Source organism: Oryctolagus cuniculus, chromosome 18 (assembly GCF_964237555.1).
Source record: "Oryctolagus cuniculus chromosome 18, mOryCun1.1, whole genome shotgun sequence".
In the NCBI taxonomy this organism is placed as follows: domain Eukaryota; kingdom Metazoa; phylum Chordata; class Mammalia; order Lagomorpha; family Leporidae; genus Oryctolagus; species Oryctolagus cuniculus.
Window position 1 is genome coordinate 33244556 of NC_091449.1, and position 20884 is coordinate 33265439.

General features: G+C 52.2%; 1 protein-coding gene across 9 annotated transcripts in view; it reads right to left on the bottom strand.

The window, feature by feature from the left end:
* ZNF423 (zinc finger protein 423) overlaps positions 1–20884 on the bottom strand; it is a 328940-nt gene that overhangs the window by 105445 nt on the left and 202611 nt on the right. For all 9 annotated transcript variants that reach the window (XM_051833900.2, XM_051833899.2, XM_070063168.1 and 6 more), the window contains one exon: positions 20629–20713. In XM_051833900.2, the coding sequence (XP_051689860.1) occupies positions 20629–20713 (85 nt within the window). The remainder of the gene's footprint in view (positions 1–20628; positions 20714–20884) is intronic.

Here is a 20884-nt window from a genome sequence, read left to right on the forward strand (position 1 = left end):
ATATGGGCGCTGGTTCTAGTCCCGGCTGCTCCTCTTCCAATCCACCTCTCTGCTATGGCCTGGGAAAGCAGTAGGAGATAGCCCAAGCACTTGGGCCCCTGCACCTGTGTGGAAGACCCGGAAGAAGCTACTGGTTCCTGGTTTCGTATGGGCTCAGCTCCAGCCATTGAGGCCAACTGAGGAGTGAACCCGCAAATGGAAGACTTTTTTGCTCTGTATCTCCCTCTCACTGTCTGTAATTCTACCTCTCAAATAAATAAATCTTTTTTAAAAAATTGCTGTCTAAAGCCTGGGAGCTGGGCCCCTTCCCCTACCCACCTTTCTCCTCAATAAACTGCCACCTGAAAGGCCGGGCTGACTGACAGCTGTCACGTTCTGAGCCCCGCCTCCCAGGCTATGAGAGCAAGGGCTGAGGTGCAGGCCAGCCTGAAGGGGCTTCCTCAGCACGGCTGCCACCGGGTATGCAGGTGAGTGGGAAAACAGGGCGGGACCCAACAGCAGTGCAGGGGATGTGAGCCCAATCATAAACACGGTGAAGACTCCAAAAGGCTAGAGATCCATCAGCTTCCTACAGGAAACTTGATCATGGCCCATGACAGAGGACAAGGCACAGCCTGTGGGACAGGCAGCACCGGCACTGGGAGAAGCCAGCGTCAGCCGAGTTGACGGTGATGTACCGTGTACTTCACAACAGCTAGAAGGGAGATTCGGAGTGCTTTGCCAGCAAGCAGTGAGAAGCGTTTGTGGTGCTGGATGTGCTAATCACGCTGGTGTGCTCACCACACAATGTAAATGCACACTGAAACATCCCATGGTACCCCATACACATGTCCAGTGATTATGTAGCAATTTCAACGTTTAAAAAAAAATAGCAAGTGTCTTAAAAGTGAGGACGTGGCATGGTGTCGAGTCCATGGCTAGAAATCAGCAGTACCTGCAGCTGGATGGAGGCAGAGAAGCTGCTGGGTGCACCAGCACTCCCAGCAACCTGAATGAACCCCGACCGACTGGCAGAGACCCCACTGGGTTCTGGGTCTAGGGCGAGAGCCGGGAGCCAAGGCCCTGGGGGAGCACCTGCAGGTACGGGGCTCAGGGTGGAATCACGCCAATGTTCTAACAAATAACACAATGGTAGCTGGTGCCTACCAGCTCCATGGCCCCAGGGGCCATGTGCGTGAGAACAGGGTGCAGACACATCCTAACTACCCACCTATTTGGTCACTTATTTTGACGGAGCAGTACTCTTGAAACCAAGGTCTCCCACATTTCCAGGGGCTGTGCCTGCCCTGTGAAGGCCACTGCAAGGCAAGCTGTGACCAGGTGTGGGGTTCTGCAGGGAGGCAGAGGAGCTGAGAGACGCGGACAGGTAGCGGAAGCTGGATTCCGATCCTGCCTCTGCCTGGGGATGCCCCAGCATGCGTTACACTGGGATGTTCAATCTCCCTCCGTAAGGAGATTTGGAAGACAGGGTCTGAGCAACAAGCAGGGCCTTCAGGCAGGCAGCAGTGGAGAAGTGTGTTGTCTTCTTTAAGGAAAAGCCGTCACGGGGGCCAGAAGTGTTCTGGGGCCCCATACCACGAGAGGTGCCTTTTGCAGCTTCCTGCAGCCCCGCGAACGAGGAACTGGCCACAGACTCCAGAGGGCATAGATACACAGAAAAGCAAACTGGGTCCGCTGGGTACTGAGGACCTCAACTTCGGCGTCTTATCAGTAGAAAAATTATTTCATTCCTAAAGTTAGGAGATTTCCACTGTGCATGTTAACATTTGATGGGGTTGCAACACTAACCAAGATTCCACAGGCAGGTTAGCAAAATGTAAGCGGCTCCTGGAAACCAGGTCGGCCCCAGGGTTTCCTGCATTGCTCCAGCCCCCTAAACTAAAAGAGCAGCGGGGGAAACTCCGCCTCCCAGGGAACGGTTGTTTTGGTTGCAAGGAAGGAAGAATCGTTCTGCCTCTTAATGGGTCCATAATTAATTCACACATTCAACTGTGAAGTCCAGAAATATGTTCGTGTTGACAATTTGCATGCGATGCTTCAAAAACAATCTGTCATGTGCCTCACCATCTCAGATCCTCGCCACTTTCCAGTAAGCACTCAAGTGCAACGCTGCAGGAACAACGGAGGGGACAGGAATGCCGGGGGGGGGGGGGGGGGTGTGCACACGAGGCCCATCCCCTTTGAAAGGACCGAATCTCAACAGGGCTGGTGAAACTGTGGTCCAGCACCTCCAGATTTCTAGGACCACTTCCTGCTGCTGGCTCCACTGACTGGATTTCACTCAGCCACCTTAGCTCTGCGACGCGAGCTCAGTGCATCTCTCCTTAACCCTCCCGGCACCAGCAGGGACCCAATCTGCCCAGGCCCCTGGTCACCCTATCGGTGCACCAACCTGCTCAGTCTACCCTGCAATGCTGCCTTGTCCACTTCTAGGAGGATAAAATTAGGGTGAGGCTCACTGGGGGGAAGAAACTCAGAGGCCACGCTGGGAGAAGAGACAGGGGTTTTCCTCCAGTGGTCTCAGCCTTCCAGCTGGGTCCTGGCAGGCTTGCTCCACGATGGCCAGGAAGGGGAGAGGCCTCCCACAACCCACTGTTCTCCACCCCAGCCAAGGAAGAGACGGGATGGGAGAGAGGAGTAGCCTGGAGAGTCCTGACCCCAGGTCTGCGCTACCAGCCCCCAAAGACCACTCCAGTTTCCCCCACAACCCTGGGACCCAACGTGTGAGTACAGGAGTGTTTCCAGACATCACAGAGACTCTTGGTTGCCTATGTGGCTTCCACATTACTCCCAGGGATGTATTTTCCCTACTCCTCTGGCTGACTGCAGCTCCAGACCAGGGTATTACAGATGAAAGAAACAGAAAATGGTTCTGAAAGGCGGCAAGAAGAAGGCAGACTGGGCAGAAACCTCAGGACCCAGGAACTGACAGAGTGAGGAGCCTGGGTGTTGTTCTTTCCCAGTCTACCCCGGGTTTAGAGCTACAGAAGCTGGCAAGCCAGGAACAGCAACAACGATTTATTTTAAAAGCCCCCTCCCCCCCAAAATGCCATTCCACGTAGCAAAAACAAACAAACAAACAAACAAACAAACAAAAACACCAGAAAGGATTTCGCCTGGCAAAACAGAAAAATGTTTAGACAATAACAGCTCTACTCCTGCCAGACAGCACAGAGAACACATGGGCCATGGGGCCGGCGTTGTGGTGCAGTGGGTAAAGCTGCCACCTGAGACACAGGCATCCAGTATGGGCGCCAGTTCGTGTCCCAGCTGCTCCACTTCCACTCCAGCTCATTGCTACTGTGCCTAGGAAAGCAACACAATATGGCCCAAGTGCTTGGGCTCCTGCACCCACATGGGAGACCTGGAAGAGCTCCCGGTTCCTGGCTTCAGTCTGGCACAGCCCTGGCTGTTGCAACCATCTTGGGAGTGAACCAGTGGATGAAAAGTCTCTCTCTCTCTCTCTGTCTCTGTCTCTCCCTCTCCCTCTCTCTTATAACTGTACCTTTCAAATAAATAAATAAATAAATCTTTTTTAAGTGTTCCTATCACCATCCATTCCAGTTAGAGGCTGAGTGGAGAGCCCACACTCTCATGGCGGCAGGGTCATAAAGAGCATGGACACCACCTCATGGGGAGCCAAGATGTTCACTCTTACTGGGCAGTAGTAAAGGCCCTCCCCATGTTGTCCCTGGAGACCACAGGGAGCCTGACACCCACCCTGACCCAGCTGTAGCAGGGTTCCCTACCCAACCTCCTGGTGTCAATAAAGACCAAGAGAGGAGCAGGAGGGAGGCACCACTGCCACTGCCACTGCCACTGCCACTGCCAGTCAGAGAGGTCGCAGTGGAGACTTAGCGGACAACATGAGTCTGGGATTCCACCCACACCTATCAGTAGCAAGGGGCCGTCTGCACCCCTTCTGTGCTAGAGTGGTGCCAAAGGACACCAGCTAAAACAGAAGTGATAAATAAGATGCAGAGTTTCACTATATACAGTGAATATATAAAATATGAAGGTGTCAGTCAAATGTCACCAAAAACTAGGAAGATCTCAAACGGAATGGGAGTCAATTATTCTGTTGCCAAAATTAAAAATGACAAAGCTATTACAGTTATTTGGAAAGAAACTTAAAGGAGTCATCATCAAAATACTTCAGCAATTACAAACACCTTCAAAACAAACGGAAAAGAATACAAAGTTTCAGCAAAGAAATAGATAGTTCTGCCGGCGCCGCGGCTCACTAGGCTAATCCTCCGCCTAGTGGCACCGACACACTGGGTTCTAGTCCCGGTCGGGGCGCCGGATTCTGTCCCGGTTGCCCCTCTTCCAGGCCAGCTCTCTGCTGTGGCCAGGGAGTGCAGTGGAGGATGGCCCAGGTGCTTGGGCCCTGCACCCCATGGGAGACCAGGAAAAGCACCTGGCTCCTGGCTCCTGCCATCGGATCAGCGCGGTGCGCTGGCCGCAGTGCGCTGGCCGTGGCGGCCATTGGAGGGTGAATCAATGGCAAAGGAAGACCTTTCTCTCTGTCTCTCTCTCACTGTCCACTCTGCCTGTAAAAAAAAAAAAAAAAAAAGAAATAGATAGTTCTGGCAAGAAATACAAGATAGAAAGATGCACTGAATGTAACTTGTGAAAATGAAAAATATAGTAAAATTTTTGAGAAACATATGGGCTTCATAGCAGAAGGGAGGAGACATAGGAAAAATTAGTAATGTAGAAGATAGAACAATAAAAATTACTCAAAGTGGACAAAGTGAGAAAATAGACTAAAAAGAAATGAACAGAGGCTCAGGGACTATAATATTTGTGTGATCTATGTCCCAGAAGAGATAAGGCAGGTCTGAAAAATGACTCAAAAAATACGTGCTGAAAACTTTCCAAATTTGACAAGAGACACAGACCTATCCAAGAAGTCAAATGAATCTCAAAGGAATGAACTCAAAGAAATCGACACCGAGACACATATCATCCAAAGTCTAAACACTAAGGGCAGAGAAAATCCAATAAGCAGCCAGAGAAAAGTGGCACCTTACCTATAGTGGAAAACAATTCAAATGACGGCAGACTTCACACTTGAAACTATGGGGCAAGAGGGAAGTGGCACATCTTCTAGGCGCTAAAAGAAAAGAATTATCAACCCAGAGTCTTAAATCCAGGGAAGGAAACCAGGATATTCTCAAATAAAGAAAAGCTAAGAGAATATGTTGCCAGCCAACCTACCTTAAAGGAAGTTCTCTAAACAGAAAAGAAACAACAGAATGAGCCTTAAAATATTAGGAACACAGTAAGGAAATTACATGGTAAATACAAGTGATTTTCTTTCTTCTTGGGTTTACTAAATTATGTTTTAAGGTTAAAGCACATATGTAACAGTTTCTGACAAAGCTCTAAATATATACAGAAGAAATAATTAAAGCAATTATAATACAAACAGGATGAGAAGGGATAGAAAATGAGATAAGATTTTTACAGTTTACATGAACTAGTAAAATGAGGACATCAATAGAAGTTCATAAGTTATGTGTATATAAGACAATGCCTACAGTAACCATTTAAAAGGCTGTACAAAGAAATAAAATCAATACAGAGAAAACAAACAAAAAATTCTTTAAAATGTTCAAGTAACTTATAGGAAGCCAAGAAAAATAAAGCATAAATGAGAAATAGGACCAACAGAAAACAAAAAAATAAATGGGCAGACTTTTGCCCTAAAATGCCATTGGTTACATTAAATATAAATGGCCTAAATACAGTAATTAAAAGAGAGACTGGCAGGACTGGAGGGGTTGGGGTGAGGGAAATGACCTACCTACATGTGGTCTATAAGACTCACTTAAACTGACATTATAGACTTGTTGAAAGTAAGAGGATAAAAGAGGACATATCTTACCCACATTAATCAAAAGACAGCAGAGGGATATATTAATACTTGACAAATAGGCATTAGAGCAAAAAAAAAATAAGAGAAAGAGACACAGATTCCATGACAATAAAGAAATTAGTGTACATGCACTGAACACAGAGCTACAGAATACACAGAGCAAAAGCTAATAGAACTGAAAGGAGACATAGACAGACCAGTATCTCAGTGTGATGTTTCAGAACTTCTCTCTCAATCAGATAGAACAACTTGACAGAAAATCAGTAAAGACACAGAATATCACCACCCAACAGGATTTAATAGATGCCTTATAGAACACACCACCCAACAGCTGGACACACATTCTTTTCAAGAGTCCAGAGAATATACATCAAGATAGACCAAGTCAGGGGCCATAAAACAAATATCAACACATTTAAAATAATCATGATCACACAGAGTATGTCTTCCAATTGTAGTAGGGTCAACCAGAAATTCATAATACACACCCACAAACAGCAAAACCCACAAATGCTTAAAAACGTAACAGTATACTTCTAAGTCACAGGTCAAAGAAGCCCCAGGCAACAGTTCAGTCACTGACTCGGAGGCCTGGCTCCCATACAGGTGCCTGCCTTGAGTCTCAGCTCCTCAGATGCTGATGCAGGGTCCTGCTAATGTGCATGCAGAAGCCAGCTCAGGTGCTTGAGACCCTGCCACCCACAAGGGAAACCCAGACTGAGTTCTCGGTTCCTGGCTTCAGCCTGGCCCAGTGTTGGCTGTTGTGGGTACTTGGGGAGTAATCCAGTGGATGGAGGATCTCTCGGTGTGTGTCTCTCTGCCCTTCAGATAAAATGAAAAAGAAAAGAAGCAAGGGATGGAGGGAGGGAGAAAGAACCAAAAGGACTTTAAAAAAAATATGTGGAACTGAATTGAAAATAAAACTGGAATATGTTAAGATGTGTGAGATACAGCTAAATCACACTAGAGGGAAATTTATAGAACCAAATGCTTAGAAGAGAAAAACTCTCAAATCAATACACAAAGTTCTACATCAAAACCTCAGAAAAAGAGCAAAATAAACATAAAACAAGCAAAAAGGAGGAAACAATAAATTGAGAAATAAAAAATTAAAAATCAATTAGTAGACAACTAGTTCTTTGAAAAATCAACAAAATTGTCAAATATCCAATAAGATTGGTAAAGAAAAAAAGAGAAAAGGCTCAAATTACCAGTATGATGAATGAAACAGGACATCACTACAGACCCTCCAGATATAAAAAGGCTAAATAATAAGGGAATAATACCATGAATAGCTCTACCTACATAAACTGGGCAAATTAGATGAAATAAACCAATTCCTCAAAAAATACAAGCCACCAAAACTCACAAAAGATCAAACACATCATTTAACTCCCAGAAAGGAAAGTTATTTCTCTGGATAATTTTAACAAACATGAATTTCATATCATTTCTTTCAGAAAACAGAAGAGGGGAGCCAGTGCTGTGGCATAGTGAGTAAAGCCGCCACCTGTAGTACCAGCAACCCAGATGGACACCAGTTCAAGTCCAGACTGCTCCACTTCTGATCCAGCTCTCTGCTATGGCCTGGGAAAGCAGTGGAAGATGGCCTAATGGCACCCACATGGGAAGACCTGGAAGAAGCTCCTGGCACCTGCTCCTGGCATAGCTCCAGCTGTTGGTGGCTAACTGGGGAGTGAACCAGTGGAAGGAAGACCTCTCTTTCTCTCTCTCTCTGTGTAACTCTGACTTTCAAATAAATAAATAAATCTTCAAAAAAAAAAAAGAGAAAAAAGCACATTCCACTTCATTTTATTAGGTAATATTCCCCAACACAAGTATCAGCAAAAACAGGACAAAAAAAATCAGACCAATATCTCTTTTAATACAAACACAAAAAATCTATAACAAAAATGTTAGTAAACAGAAATTAGCAATATATAAAAAGGATAATAGATCTAAGTGAAGTGTATATCAAGGATGCAAGGCTGTTTCAATAATCAAAAATTAATAATAATCCACTACATTAACCCTACAGAAAAAAAAAGTCACATGGTCATAGCAATGAATAGAGTTTAAAATTTTCTGGACAAACTTCAAGACCTATTCATGATAAAAAAAAAAAAAAACCTCTTAGAAAAGCAGAAATACAACAGAAATTCTTCTACTTGAAAGAAAATCTACAAAACAAACCCTGTAGCTGAAACTTTACTTAATGGTGAAAGACTGCATGGTTTCCCCTGAAATCAGATAGAAGGGAAAGGTTTCCACCCTCATCACTCGTACTCAGCAGTGTGCTGAGGTCCCAGCAGAGCCACAGGCAAGAAGAGGGAGGAAAAGGCACACACAGGGAGGGAACCAATAAACTGTCCATATTACAGATGACGAAACTGTTTACATGGAAAATCTCATGGAATCTACAAAAATGGACCTACAAATAAATGAGCTGACCAAAGTCAAGCAGCATAAAATAGATATTTAAAAACTAACCGTATTTGTATGCTTTAACACTAATAGTAAACACATGAACACCAAAATTTAAGCTATAATACCATTTACAATTATCAAGAAATTAAATATTTAAATATATCTATCAACATTGTATAGGACTAATATACTGAACACTAAAAAATGATGAAAGAAACTAAAGATGATCTAAATATATGCAGAGATATACTGTGTTAATGGATTGAAAGATTCAACATAGTAAAGATATGAATTCTCCTCGAAGTCAAAATACTCATTTAACAAAATTCCTATCAACATTAAAAGAATTTTTGTGATAGAAACAGAATAATTATAAAATTTATTTTTTTAAGATTTTATTTATTTATTTGAGAGGTAGAGTTACAGAGAGAGGGAAAGACAGAGAGAAAGGTCTTCCATCTGCTGGTTCACTCCCCAAATGGCCACAAGGGCAGGAGCCTCTTTGGGGTCTCCCACGTGGGTGAAGGGGCCCAAGCACTTCAGCTGTCTTCTACACTTTCCCAGGCCATAGCAGAGAGCTGGATAGATTGGAAGTGGAGCAGCCAGGACTCGAACCAGCACCCATATGGGATGCTGGCACTTCAGGTGGAGGTTAAACCCACTAAGCCACAGCATTGGCCCCTTATTATAAAATCTATATAGAAAGGCAAATGAATTAGAATAGCAAAAACAATTTCGAAAATAAATATCAACCAATAGAACAGGAGAGATGGGTCTACTCTATTTCAAGACTTGCTACAGTACAGCCACAGTCATCAAGACCATTTCATATTGACAGAATAACAGGCACATGGACCCGTGGTACCCAGAAGGAGACACACAAAAATACGCCCAACTGACACCTGACAAAGGGGTGAAAATAATTCACTGGAAGGATGATCAACAAGCGATTCAGGAGCAACTGGACATTCGTAAGCAAGAAAAAGGAAAGAAAGAGACCCTGATCCCAAGTTCCACTCCTTATATAAAAATTAACTCAAAACGCATCATGGACTAAGATGTGAAATGGGAAAACATAAAACATTTAGGAAAAGGACACAGGAGAAAATCTCTGAGATCTAGAGGTAAGCAAAGAACTCTTGGGGTGGGCATTGTGGCACAGCAGGTTAAACTGCCACTTGGGATGTTAGCATCCTGTATCGAGTGCTGGTAAGAGTCCTGGCTGCTCCACTTCCGATCTAGCTTCCTGCTATGTCCCTGGGAGGGCAGTGGATGATGGCTGCTTGGGTTGCTGCTATGCACATGTGAGACCTGGATGGAGTTCCTGGCTCTTGGCTTTGGCCTGACCTGACCTCGGCTATTGTGGGCATTTGGGAAGTGAACCAACAGATGGAAGATCGATCTCTCTCTCTCTCACACACACACACCATTCTTGCAAATAAATAAATATTTTAAAAAGAGATTTCTTAAACTTGGCCCCAAAGGCACAACCCATAAAAGGAAAAATAGATAAACTGGACTTCATCTAGATTAAAAACTTTCACTCTGTAAAGACGCAAGCTACAGATTGGGACAGACATGTGCAAACCACATGTCCAACAATGGGCCAATTAGAATATGTAAAGAACTCTCAAAACTCACCGGCAGAAAAGCAAAGGATCCAATGAGAAAACGTGCACAAAGAGATGAAGAAATTTTTCATCAGAGATGACAAGCAAATGGCAAATGAGCTTGTGAAAAGATCCTCGCCATCACTAGCCATCAGAGAGACGCAAATTAAAAGCGCAATGAGACGTTACTCCACACCTATCAGATTGGCCAAAATACAAGAGAGTGATAAAGCAAATGCCAGAAGCACGGTCTCTCCGTGTTTCTGACACTACTGATGGAAACAAATACGATACAGCTATCGTGCAGAAGAGTTGAGGCTGCCCCTGCGGAAGAGGGGGCGGCCCTGGAGGGGCTCTCTGTGAGCCTGCATGGGAATACACAGTGAGCTCCAGAGAAGGTGACAAGCCTCAGAGGGGAATAAGAAGACCAGGAAGAGCTGGGCGAGAAGCACCAGCACCGCTCTTGCCACACCGGTCCCACGCGGGGACTGTAGGGGGGGTGCGGGGCTGTCAAGTGAAACAGGACATCAGGGTACCAACGCACGGTGCTCCAGCAAAGTACGTCTGTGCCATCTTGCAGCCCCACAGCCACTCTCGCGATCCCCGGGGCCTGGCTCTGGGAAACGTGGATACCAGGACTGGACATACTGCACGGGCCCTAACACGTCCCCCTGTCATGTAAACCACTGCCAGATCACATACATAGCACAGCAGAAACGCTATGGAGACAGCTGCTATACTGCATTATACTTGGGGCAGAGGTGGGGAACACCAGTCCCGTGGGCCATAGAAGGCCCCCAAAATCATCTGGTCTGGCCTTCCCAAGGCAATCGAATCCAATAAATCTGTAGCAGGCTAATTTTTAAGTTGATCACTGTGTATGGCCTGCGAATGATGTCGTCAATATCGAAATGGCCTGGGCAGGACAAAAGGTTCCCCAGCCCTGACCGAGGGAATAGCGTGGGGAAATGAGCTGGCACGTGTTCAGGGCACACGCAGCTCTCCCCGCACACCGTCCCCCATGGCGGGCTGAGCCTCTGGAATCTACCGTATCTCAGGACACACTCAGCTCCTTGCACTCAATGTTGATTTGAAATTCAAATGTAACTATGGCCGTCCTGGATTTTCACTTGCTAAAAATTTGGAGACCTTAGGAGGGTGGGATGGGCCAAAGGAGGCTGCAGCCCACTGGGGGACAGGAAAAAAAAGAACCGGGAGAATGGCCAGAGAGCAGGGTCCCAGGGGATCAGCAGGACTGTGAGGCTGGGCGGGGCTGGGGCCAAGGCCAAGGGGAGGGTGGGGTGCGCCTGGCAGAATCTAGAGAAAGGTCGAAAGAGGCGCTGTCCCCAGGCAGGGATGGACCTGACATCCTGGCCCCCAGGGGTCCCCAGGCACCTGCGGCATTACCCAGTTAACCCAGGCGGGCCCCTGGGCTTTGTCACCAGGACCTGGCCCCACTCCCAGGCTCTCCTCCTCCTATGGGGAAAGGACCCACAGTGGCTGGATGGGGACAACTACGCACCTGACCAAAGGCAAAAATGCTCCCCACTGAGACTCTGCTCCAGGCCCGGAAGTCCCCTCCCGGAGAGGCTGCCCCCCGGAACCTGTGTTGACCTCACTCCGCCCCCTGGCACCCACCCCTACTTGAGATGCACTGGATCTCTGATCTGTTTTCTGTTGCATGCATATCTACTCTCCAGCCGGGCTCTGAGCTCCAGGACCGCCGGCCCCGGCCTCCCGTAACCTCCCTGAGTACTGCGTGCAGTGGGCGTTCCAGGAACAGAACCTGCTGAAGGGATGGAGGAAGCCGTGGAGGAAACAGCAGTCGGAGCGGAGCCACTCCTCCTGGGTCGTTCCTGCAATCCTGGCCCCTTCCAGGCCCGACAAGGCAGAGGGCCCGTCTCCCTCCTCCAGGAAGCCCTCAGCTGCATCCTCCAAGCTGGAGTCTGGGATGCAGGCTTGGCACGGCCGGTCCTCCCTAAGCGAGGACTCCACGAGCACCGGCAGCATCTTTCATGAGTCTCGGGCACGGTCAACACAGTGTGCTGTGTCTCAACTCACTCACGCCAACGAAAGCCCCTCAGAGAGGGGGCGAGCCTGTGCCGCATATGCCACCCCCACTGCCGGCGCGGTGACTCTCCATGATGGCAGGTGGTCCCTGCTTGGCCAGACGTCTGCTCCACCTCCCTCACTGCAGGGATGGGTTCACAGGCAGCTTCAGGACCCCCTGGAGCCCAGAGAGCCTCGTTCTGGGACCTTTGCAGCTGGTAAAGAGATGCACGCCCCTCTCTGCCAGGCCACTATCAGCGACCTTGCACCAGTGGAGCCCGCTGAGGAGCAAAGAGGAAAGCAGGGCTGCCAATGACTTTGTTGGAGCCCTGGAACAAGCCATGCCTGAAGCCTGCTCTCCACTGTCTGCCCCCCACCCCCAAACTTTCACATAAACCTATAGGAAGTCCTCTTATGCTTTTAGCCTGTGTGAGTTGGATTTCTGCTGAATCAGCCCAAGATGACTGCAGCTGGGAGAGGAGGGCGTGGCTTTCCCTGTGCTGGATCCCAGGGAAAGCTGGCCAGCGTCCAAAGCTCGGGGTGAGGCTCCGACACCTGCTGGGTGCTCAGGGCAGAGGGGACCAAGCTCCAGGGTCACCACTGGCGCCGGGACCCTTGCTGTCCACCATCCCTGTGAGAAGCCTTGGCCAGAAGCAGACATAAAGGAAACCTCAGGTGCCAGCTGCCGCCGAGAGCCGAATGACCACGGAGAACACTGAGCAAAGTCCATCCAACAGCACAGGCCACGAACAGCCCACAGAAGCGTGGGTGCAGGAGGACGAGGGCACACTGCTCTGGAGCTGGTCCAGCCCCGCGCAGCCCGCACAGGCGCCGGCGCCACCTCCCCAGCACATCCTCCTCCCCTCCCCACTGGCTCACCCTCCTTAGCCCAGACGTGCTCTGGGCTTTTGTTCAAAAGGCAAGACGTTCCTGGGCCTCTGGCTCCCCCAGGTCTTGCTTTATGCCCTCCTTCCCAGCCAGGACCTGGCAGGTGACTTCCCCACGGCCGGCCTCCCTACTTCCCCCGAGGCACCAGCTGGCCCCGCACACCCTGCTCACCCGCTGGCCGCGCCGACTCTCTGCGGCCCCTCTCCAGCCTGTCTGCGCCTTTCCACACTGCTTCTGGAAACGTTGTCACCGCAGCACCCCGGCTTCTCCCAGGTCCCTGGCCCTCTGTGCCGGAGCGTGCAGGTGTGCCTCTCTGGCCCAGGCCTTTCTGCAGGGCCCCCTGCCCAGGAACCCAACTGACAGCCGGACACAGACACTCCCATTTCCACGCATCTCCTGCAAGGCCAAGTCAGCCTCAGACTCCAATGCAAGTGTGGTGAGTCTTCAGGGAAGGGGTTAAGGGCACGGGCTCTGAGTTCAAATCCCGCCCAGGGAACGCACTCACACTGGACGCCACTGCTGGATTTTCCATGTGTCAAAGGGGGCTCTGAGAACCCCCCTTGTGGGGTAAGGGTAAGGTGATGGTACGCGTGGGTACTAAGAAAGGACCCGGGGCTGAGGAAGCCTCATCAGACATCACAGGGCACTGCCACCTTTATCCTCACCTCCGCCAGCCCCAAGAGCCCCTTCTCTCCATCTTCCACCTGCCACCGAAACCCTGGTCACCAGCACCTCCCACAGCCACTCCACAACCAAGTCCTGCTGGCTTTGCAGTCTCTGCCTAGAACCCCCTCCCCACTACTTGCCATCCTCTAAGACTCTGACTGGGTGCCACCTCCTCCAGGAAGCTTTCCTAGACTTCCCAGCACAGGCTTCCCTATTAGACTGGAGACAGCACACTGAACTTGCAGTCTCTGCAGCCAGGCTAGCCTTTGCTCCAGAGCCCGCCAAGAGTCTGCTTGGTTTACTGAACACATAGTTACCAGGTTACTGTCAGAGCAAGCCCCAGCCACAGAGGTCTGCTCTCCTCTTTAAAAAAAATAGAGACACACAAGAAACTCCTGGAAATGAGAAAACTCCCATTACTTCAGAACCTTGAACTGCTGCAGCGTCCGCAGACTGACAGCTCCCTCAAACGCCAGTGGGACTGCAGTCATGGACCTGAGTCCTTTGGCTGGTTCTCTCCCACTAAGGGGCTGGCCTATGCCATAGCTTGCAGTTTTGGCTAGAAAAAAAAAAGAGAGAGAGAGAAAGACAGAGAGAGATCGGCAGGAGGAGAAACAGAATTGGACAATGGACTCTGTGCAGCCCCAGCCCTGAGAGAGAAAAATACCTGCGCCTGAGAAAAATACCTGAGACCCAAGCCCCAGCGCAGAGGCAGGCACTGCTGCTGCTTCTCCTTCTTCACTTCTTGAGGCTGATTTATTGACTTGAAAGGCAGAGTCGCAGAGAGAGAGAGAGAGAGAGAGAGAGAGCGCACGAGAGAGCAACAGCGCGCACGCGAGAGAGTGCTCTTCCATTCACTGGTTCACTCCCCAGTGGCTGCAATGGCCAGTGCTGGGCCAGGCAGAAGCCAGAAGTGAGGAGTCAGGAGTCAGGAGCTTCATCTGGGTCTCCCGCATGGGTGGCAGGGAGACCCAGAAGATGGCCCAAGTCTTTGGGCCCCTGCATCCACACGGGAGACTGACACAGCGACATTGAACAGCCCGTGTTCCAGCAGAGAGGAGGCAGGAACCCCCTTCTTCTTTTCCTTTTTGCCTCTTTGTCTCCTGGCTTCTGTCTGAGGGGTCGGGAGCTCCCTGGTCTCCCACCCGAGACCTTCATCCGGCCCCTGCACCACGCTGCAGACCAGGCCTGCGGCAGGGTCCCAGGAGTACACATGGCAGCAGCCAGGGCTGCGGGTCTGCAGGCAGCTTGCAAACATCTCCTGGGATGGCACAAAAGACCTGGGGGTGGGAAGCTCTTTGGCCCCCTGTGTCTCCCTCTCTTCCTCTGTCTCTCTCCTAGTCTCTCTGGCTGACTCATGCACACAGCCCTCCTCCTTCCAGGCAGGCCCCACCAGCTGGACCAGGAGGGGCTGGGGGCAGGAAGGCAGATGAGGTCTGCGGCCGTCTCGAAGGCTGGGCAGGAGGCGGAGGCAGCCGACGCGCAAATGTCCCCTTCGTTCCTCCTCTCTGCGGCCGGCACAGCAAACCCAGCCCTCGCGGAGGACCCAGGGAAAGGGTCCACGTGACCCAGTCGCGCCGGCCTCTAGAATGAGTAATGCCCCACGGGGACAGGCCCGACTCTGGCCTGGCTGCCCGCCAGTGAGTCCGCACCGCTGTCCAAGGACACCGAGGGCAATCGGTCCAGCCGAGACTCCCGGAGGACCAGGCCTTCCCAGCCCTGCCCTCCGCCAGCCTCCCTCAGGGGGCCCACGAGGCCCTGGGTAAGGACGTGCAGGGCCCTGGGGCTGAGTCATTCCCTGGGGTCCAACCTGGGTCACTGCAAGTTTGTCGTCTCAAGGACAAGTTCTCAGACCCCTTATCCAGCCGTCCCCACCAGAAGGTCGTGGAAAGACAGATAGATGGCCACAGGCACTGCAGGCGAGGCCAGGCTTTCCCCAGCCAAAGGCTCCCTGGGGAACGCCAGCCCCCAGCCCACATACAGACTGAGGTCCCCGAGGCCCCTGGCCCGCAGGGTGCAAGTCTTGTACGGCTGCGTGGTCAGCATGGATGCCCTCCCTTCCTCCCTTGTGCAGCCATGGGGGCAGCTGCCTCCTGCAGACATTTCCAACCTCCCAGCCTGCAGAGACCAAGAAAGGGGCAGCTGACAAGCCAGGTCCTCCCCACAGGAGCCCGCAGACTGGTGGAGGGGCAGGGGGACCGGCCAGGGAAGGGGCCCCAGCCAAGGAGACCCCTGCTGGAAAGCTACCTTCTTGATGGCTCCCTCCCCAGTGGCAGCTGGGAGGGGCTGCTAGGAAAATGTTTCCAAGGAGACGGCCCTGAGTCACTGTAACTCCCAGGTCTCCAGGCTGCGAAGGCAGGCAGAGGCCCAGCTAGTGAACGGCCAGTTTACGGGCCCCCAGGGAGGTCTCCAGCGGTCGGGGCGCCCCCCGGGAGGCTGGCCCCAGGCCCCCAGGTGCTCTGAGTTTATGAGAAGGCCACCAAGCTGAACACTGCCACTTCTACCCAGCGAGTCCCCCTGGATGCCACTAAGGGGAACTGTTACCCCTGCCTGCTCCAGGGTGGCCACTGTGGGCTTGGGCCATTCAGCGAGAGAAGCTGTCCGTGGGGACAGATTTACTGGGATGGCACAGCCAACCCCAGACCCAGCCTCCCATGTCTGCCTCCCTTCCATGTACATGGCCCCCTTGCTCCCAGCAGCCCTCCAAAGCCACCAGGGCACCAGGCCCTCAGCACCCGCCACACAGAACTCCTGTCAACAGCCCCTTCTCTACCTGCCCATCCCCCAACCCCGGCACCAGACCAGGCCGGCCTCTGCACTCTCCTGTAACTAACACTGCATCCCAGGCCAGGTCACACCCTGCTCCCTCACCTGCCATGGCTCCCTGGTGTTAAAGCCCACAGCTGCACGCTCAGCAGTCCCTGGGGAACTACACAGCACGGTTGAGACCGGAGGGGAGCAAGGGCCTGGGAAGCTTTGCACTGCCCATCCAGGAGACACACTGCTGCCTGCGACCATCAGCTGTGCCATGTGGCATGGCAGGTGGTAGCTGCTACCCTTCCTGGATTTCCCAGAGGATCCACACAATGGAGCAGCCAAGGGGGCTCCCAGAGCTGGACCCTGGCTGGCCAAGTAGAGTCCAAACCCAGTTCCCTTCACCTACATTCAAGGCCCTCAGTACCTGGCAGTCCCCTTGTGACCCCCAACAGCCCACAGTGCTGGGCCCAGCAGCTCCCCACACTCGCCTGCTCTGCCCCTGAGCCCCTGAGCACTGACAGCCCCACAGTCCTCCTGGGGATGGCTGCCCTTACTTGCGCAGCTCCGCAGGGGGACCCTCCTCCTGGGACCAGCACCCCTTCCCAAGGCCTCGGATGCGGTGACAGCCCTGCCCTGCTGAGGCTGCCCCCCCTCCCCCAGAGGACAGCCCTGCCACAGAGAAAGCTCCTCCACAGCCTGCACACCCAGGCCTTCCCGACACACCTGCTCGGATCCTGTCCAGGGAGCCTGCACCGCACGCATCTGCCACTCCTCAGCCTCCCACAAGCACGCACGCACACACACACACACACACATGGGCAGCCCCGGAGGTCTCCCTTGTCCCCATTCAGATCCTGTCTCGGTCACTCACTGCCTGGAAGACCCCAGGGAAGGCGCTGAGTGTCCCTGGGCAGCACCTTCTGAAAGTGCCTGCTGGGTGCCTGGCAGCTGTCAGCACCTGCGTGCACTGTGATCCCCACCCCCACCCCATTCTGTGCTGTTTGTACCACCGGCATCTTCCATGGGGTGCTGAAAGGGCACTGGAGGCGGGGTCCGTGTCCCCGTCACCCTCCATCCTCCCCAGAGGCCACCTTAGCTCCGACATTAGTAGGTGCCCACAGCATTCCTTTTGAGATCAGGTTGAGGAGCTGAGCGAGGGCGGCTAAGAGCTAGAGGTACTGCCCGGCAGCCAGGGGTCTCGCTCCCAGTGGGTCAAGGCCACAGCCCAGGCACCTTAAACCTCTGGCTCTGCTCCCTGGGCCTCCCACTCTCCTGGCACAGGCGAAGGCCCCATACACCCCCAGACAGGGCTCCGTCCCACAGAAGCTCTGTGCCCGGTTCCCACAGAGACCCACAGACTCGGCAGATCCTCCGCTGCGTTTCCCACTATGCCAGCGAAGAGCGGCCCCCGCCTTCTACGTGAGGACACACAGCTTCCGGTGCTGCACAAAAGCCAAGGTGGAAGCGAGCAGGGAGGGGGAGAGGCGGCTTTGAAATCACTGCGGTCCAATTAGCCAGGCTCTCGCCCTCCGTGCTCACAAACAGGAGTGCGCGCTACCACCTGCTACAAAAGCAAACATTTTTAGATATCTTCATCTTCACCTCCCTGACACTCCCGTGAAAGGCCGCTCAGCAGCCGGGCACTGAGGCAGGGTGGCTTCTCTTCTTCTCCTGCAGCAGGGGACCCCAAACAGAAGGACTGAAAACGCCGCAATCATCCTAGCGAGCCGAACTCTCGGGGCCCTGCCTGCCCCGCGCACGGCTGAGTGAGCCCCACCTCATGCACGGCTCGGAGCTCAGCGTCTTCGGGTACCTGAAGGGTGAGGCTGCCCACGGGAGGCGGCCAGCTGCAACATGGGGCTTCCAAACCACTGAGCATGGCAGCCCTCCAGCCAGGGGGCAGCGGAGGGCCCTGCTCACCCTGCGAACATAGTTGCCCTGGGAGGCCTTTGCAAGAGCTCTGTGATGTCAGATGCTGGAGATGGCACGAATGCAGAGTGGCCACAGCTCTCCTGCTGCCTGTCTGGCCACTTTGGAAATGTATCATCACCATCCACTAAGGGTGAGCACAACCCAGCAATTCTATTCCTGTAGGCCGATTACAGCAGGAAATACATGTATAATAGATATAACACTGCACTATACATCATACATTATGTATGAGCATATACCATCTGGGGCGGGTGCTGTGGTGCGCTGGGTTAAGCTGCCTCTTGGGACGTCGGCAGCCCATATCAGACCACCTGATTTGAGTCCCAGCTCCTCTACTTCTGATCCGGTTCCCTGTTAATGCACCTGGGAGGCAGCAGATGATGGCTCACATGGGAGACCTGGATGGAGGTCGAGGTTCCAGGCTTCAGGGTGGCCCAAGCCCTGGCTGTTGCAGGCAACATTTGGGGAGTGAACCAGAGAAGGGATAATATCTCCCTCTCTAGCTCTGCCTTTCAAGTAGATTAGGGATAAATAAATATATATATATATATACATATATGCATATGTATGTAATATCTATACATTCCTATATTCCCATTAAAATCATATATGTACCAAAAGTCATGTCCAAGAGTGTTCACAGCAGCATATCTGAAACAAATCCACAGCGGGCCCATCCAGAGTGGAGCACTGTGACTGGCACCACACTCACCCGATGGAATAACACACACCAGTGAGAAGTCATTGCCTCTAGTGCCAACTAGAGGCAAAAATGTGAAAAGCAAACGATGCCAGACACCAATCAGAGGAAAGCCCTGTGGGGCCCGGCGTTGTGGCACAGCCGGTAAAGCCAATACCCGCAGTGCCGGCATCCTGTATGGGTGCTGCTTCACGTCCCGGCTCCTTCACTTCTGATCCAGCTCCCTGCTAATGGCCTGGGAAAAGCAGAGGAGGATGGGCCAAGTGCTTGGGCCCCTGCTACCCGCGTAGGAGACCTGGAAGAGGCTCCTGGCTCCTGGCTTCAGCCTGGCCCAGCCCTGGCTGTTGTGGCCATCTGGGGAGTGAATCAGCAGATGGCAGAGCTCTCTGTCTCTGTCTCTTTCTGTAACTCAGCCTTTCAAATAAATAAATGTTAAACAAGCAGAAAAAGAAACCCGTGTGACTCCACCGCCACGGTGCAGAAATCGGGCAAAACTGCTCATGCCATTAGACATCAGGATGACCTCTGTGGGTACGAGAGGCTCCGAGGGAGGCCCAGAAGGAAGCTTCTGGAATGCTGGTGACAGTCTGCATCTTGGCCTGGCCACGCAGGCGGGGTGTGAATTCACTGAGCTGTACAGTTAGGTGGGCTTTGCCAATGTTAGCAATCGGGGATCCAGTAAGACAGAACCCGGATGGCACAGCCATTGTCAGGACTCTGATCCAGGGGTGGGAACCTTTTTGCTGCCAAGGACCATCTGGGTATTTACAATAACATCATTCACAGGCCATCCAAATTATCCACTTAGAAATGAGATTTGGTGAATTTCAAGTCCCACCTGTGGTTGCCTTGGCGGGGCCAAACCTGACAATTTCCCAGGACTGACATGGGCCCTGTGGGCCCGAGCTTCCCCACCCCTGCTCTAACGCAAAGGAGCTGGGAGAGGAGAAGCAGAGACGGAGTAGGGAGTGGGACGCGAGAGAACCCTCACTGCTCCAACTATAGGTGCCTTCGAGATGGCGACAGATACCCAGTAAGCACCCAGGATGTCCCCACCCAACATCCGTCCAGCCACACCCAGGAAGTACCCAGAGGAGCAGCAGCGAGAAGCTCTGAGGCCCTGACTGCCAGCCTCACCCACCCAGCCCTGGGCTAGCCCCTTAGTGCCCACGAGAACAAGGAGGGCGCCGGGAGGCGAGGAAGACTCGACAGCTGTGCCCAGCGTGTGACCTCTGAGGGCCCTGGGAAGCGCCCCTCCTGGAAGGGATGAGTTTTCTCAAGTCCAAAACCCACTCGCAGAGGAAGAGGAGAAGCGCCGAAGCCACTCAGTAAGCATCCTGCTTTGACGATGTGCCTGAGGAATTGAGCACGTCGAGTGGGGAGATGTGAGTGGTTAAATCTATTCCATGTCATGACATACAAAATTGAAGCATAATTGCCCCTGAGTGCTTGACCACTGGAAAGCTCTCGTTTCAGAAACGGAGGGAAACGCACGCTGAGAACGGGCGAGACCGTCAGGCGTGTGGCTGTGATGGGAGCGGAGCCTCGGCAAGAAGACCCGGACGCACACAGAGCTCCCGCTCCGACACTCCCACTCCCGCGTGACAAGTCTCAGCCAGCAGCTGTGACTCCGTCCTTGCCCCAAACTCCAGGGACGGCAAATTTCAGATGCAGACCAGTGGACCTAGCGCAGCCGGGTGGAGACCCACTCTTACCGATCATGTGGTTGGCAACGTGGATTTGGATCTCTCTCTCGTTCTCGAAGGTCATCTGGCACTTGATGCACTGGTACGTCTTTTTCTGTGTGGGAACAAAAAAAGAAAAGACTTAGAAGGTTGGGAGGAGGAAAAGCAAGAAGTGGGGCCAGGCTTGCTTCTGTCCCCTCCAAGGCCTCCCTGGGGAATTGTCTTCCCGCCTTCCCCCTGAACCCGGCCTGAGCAGCCTGGGGAAAGGGAGGCAGGCTGCATGCCA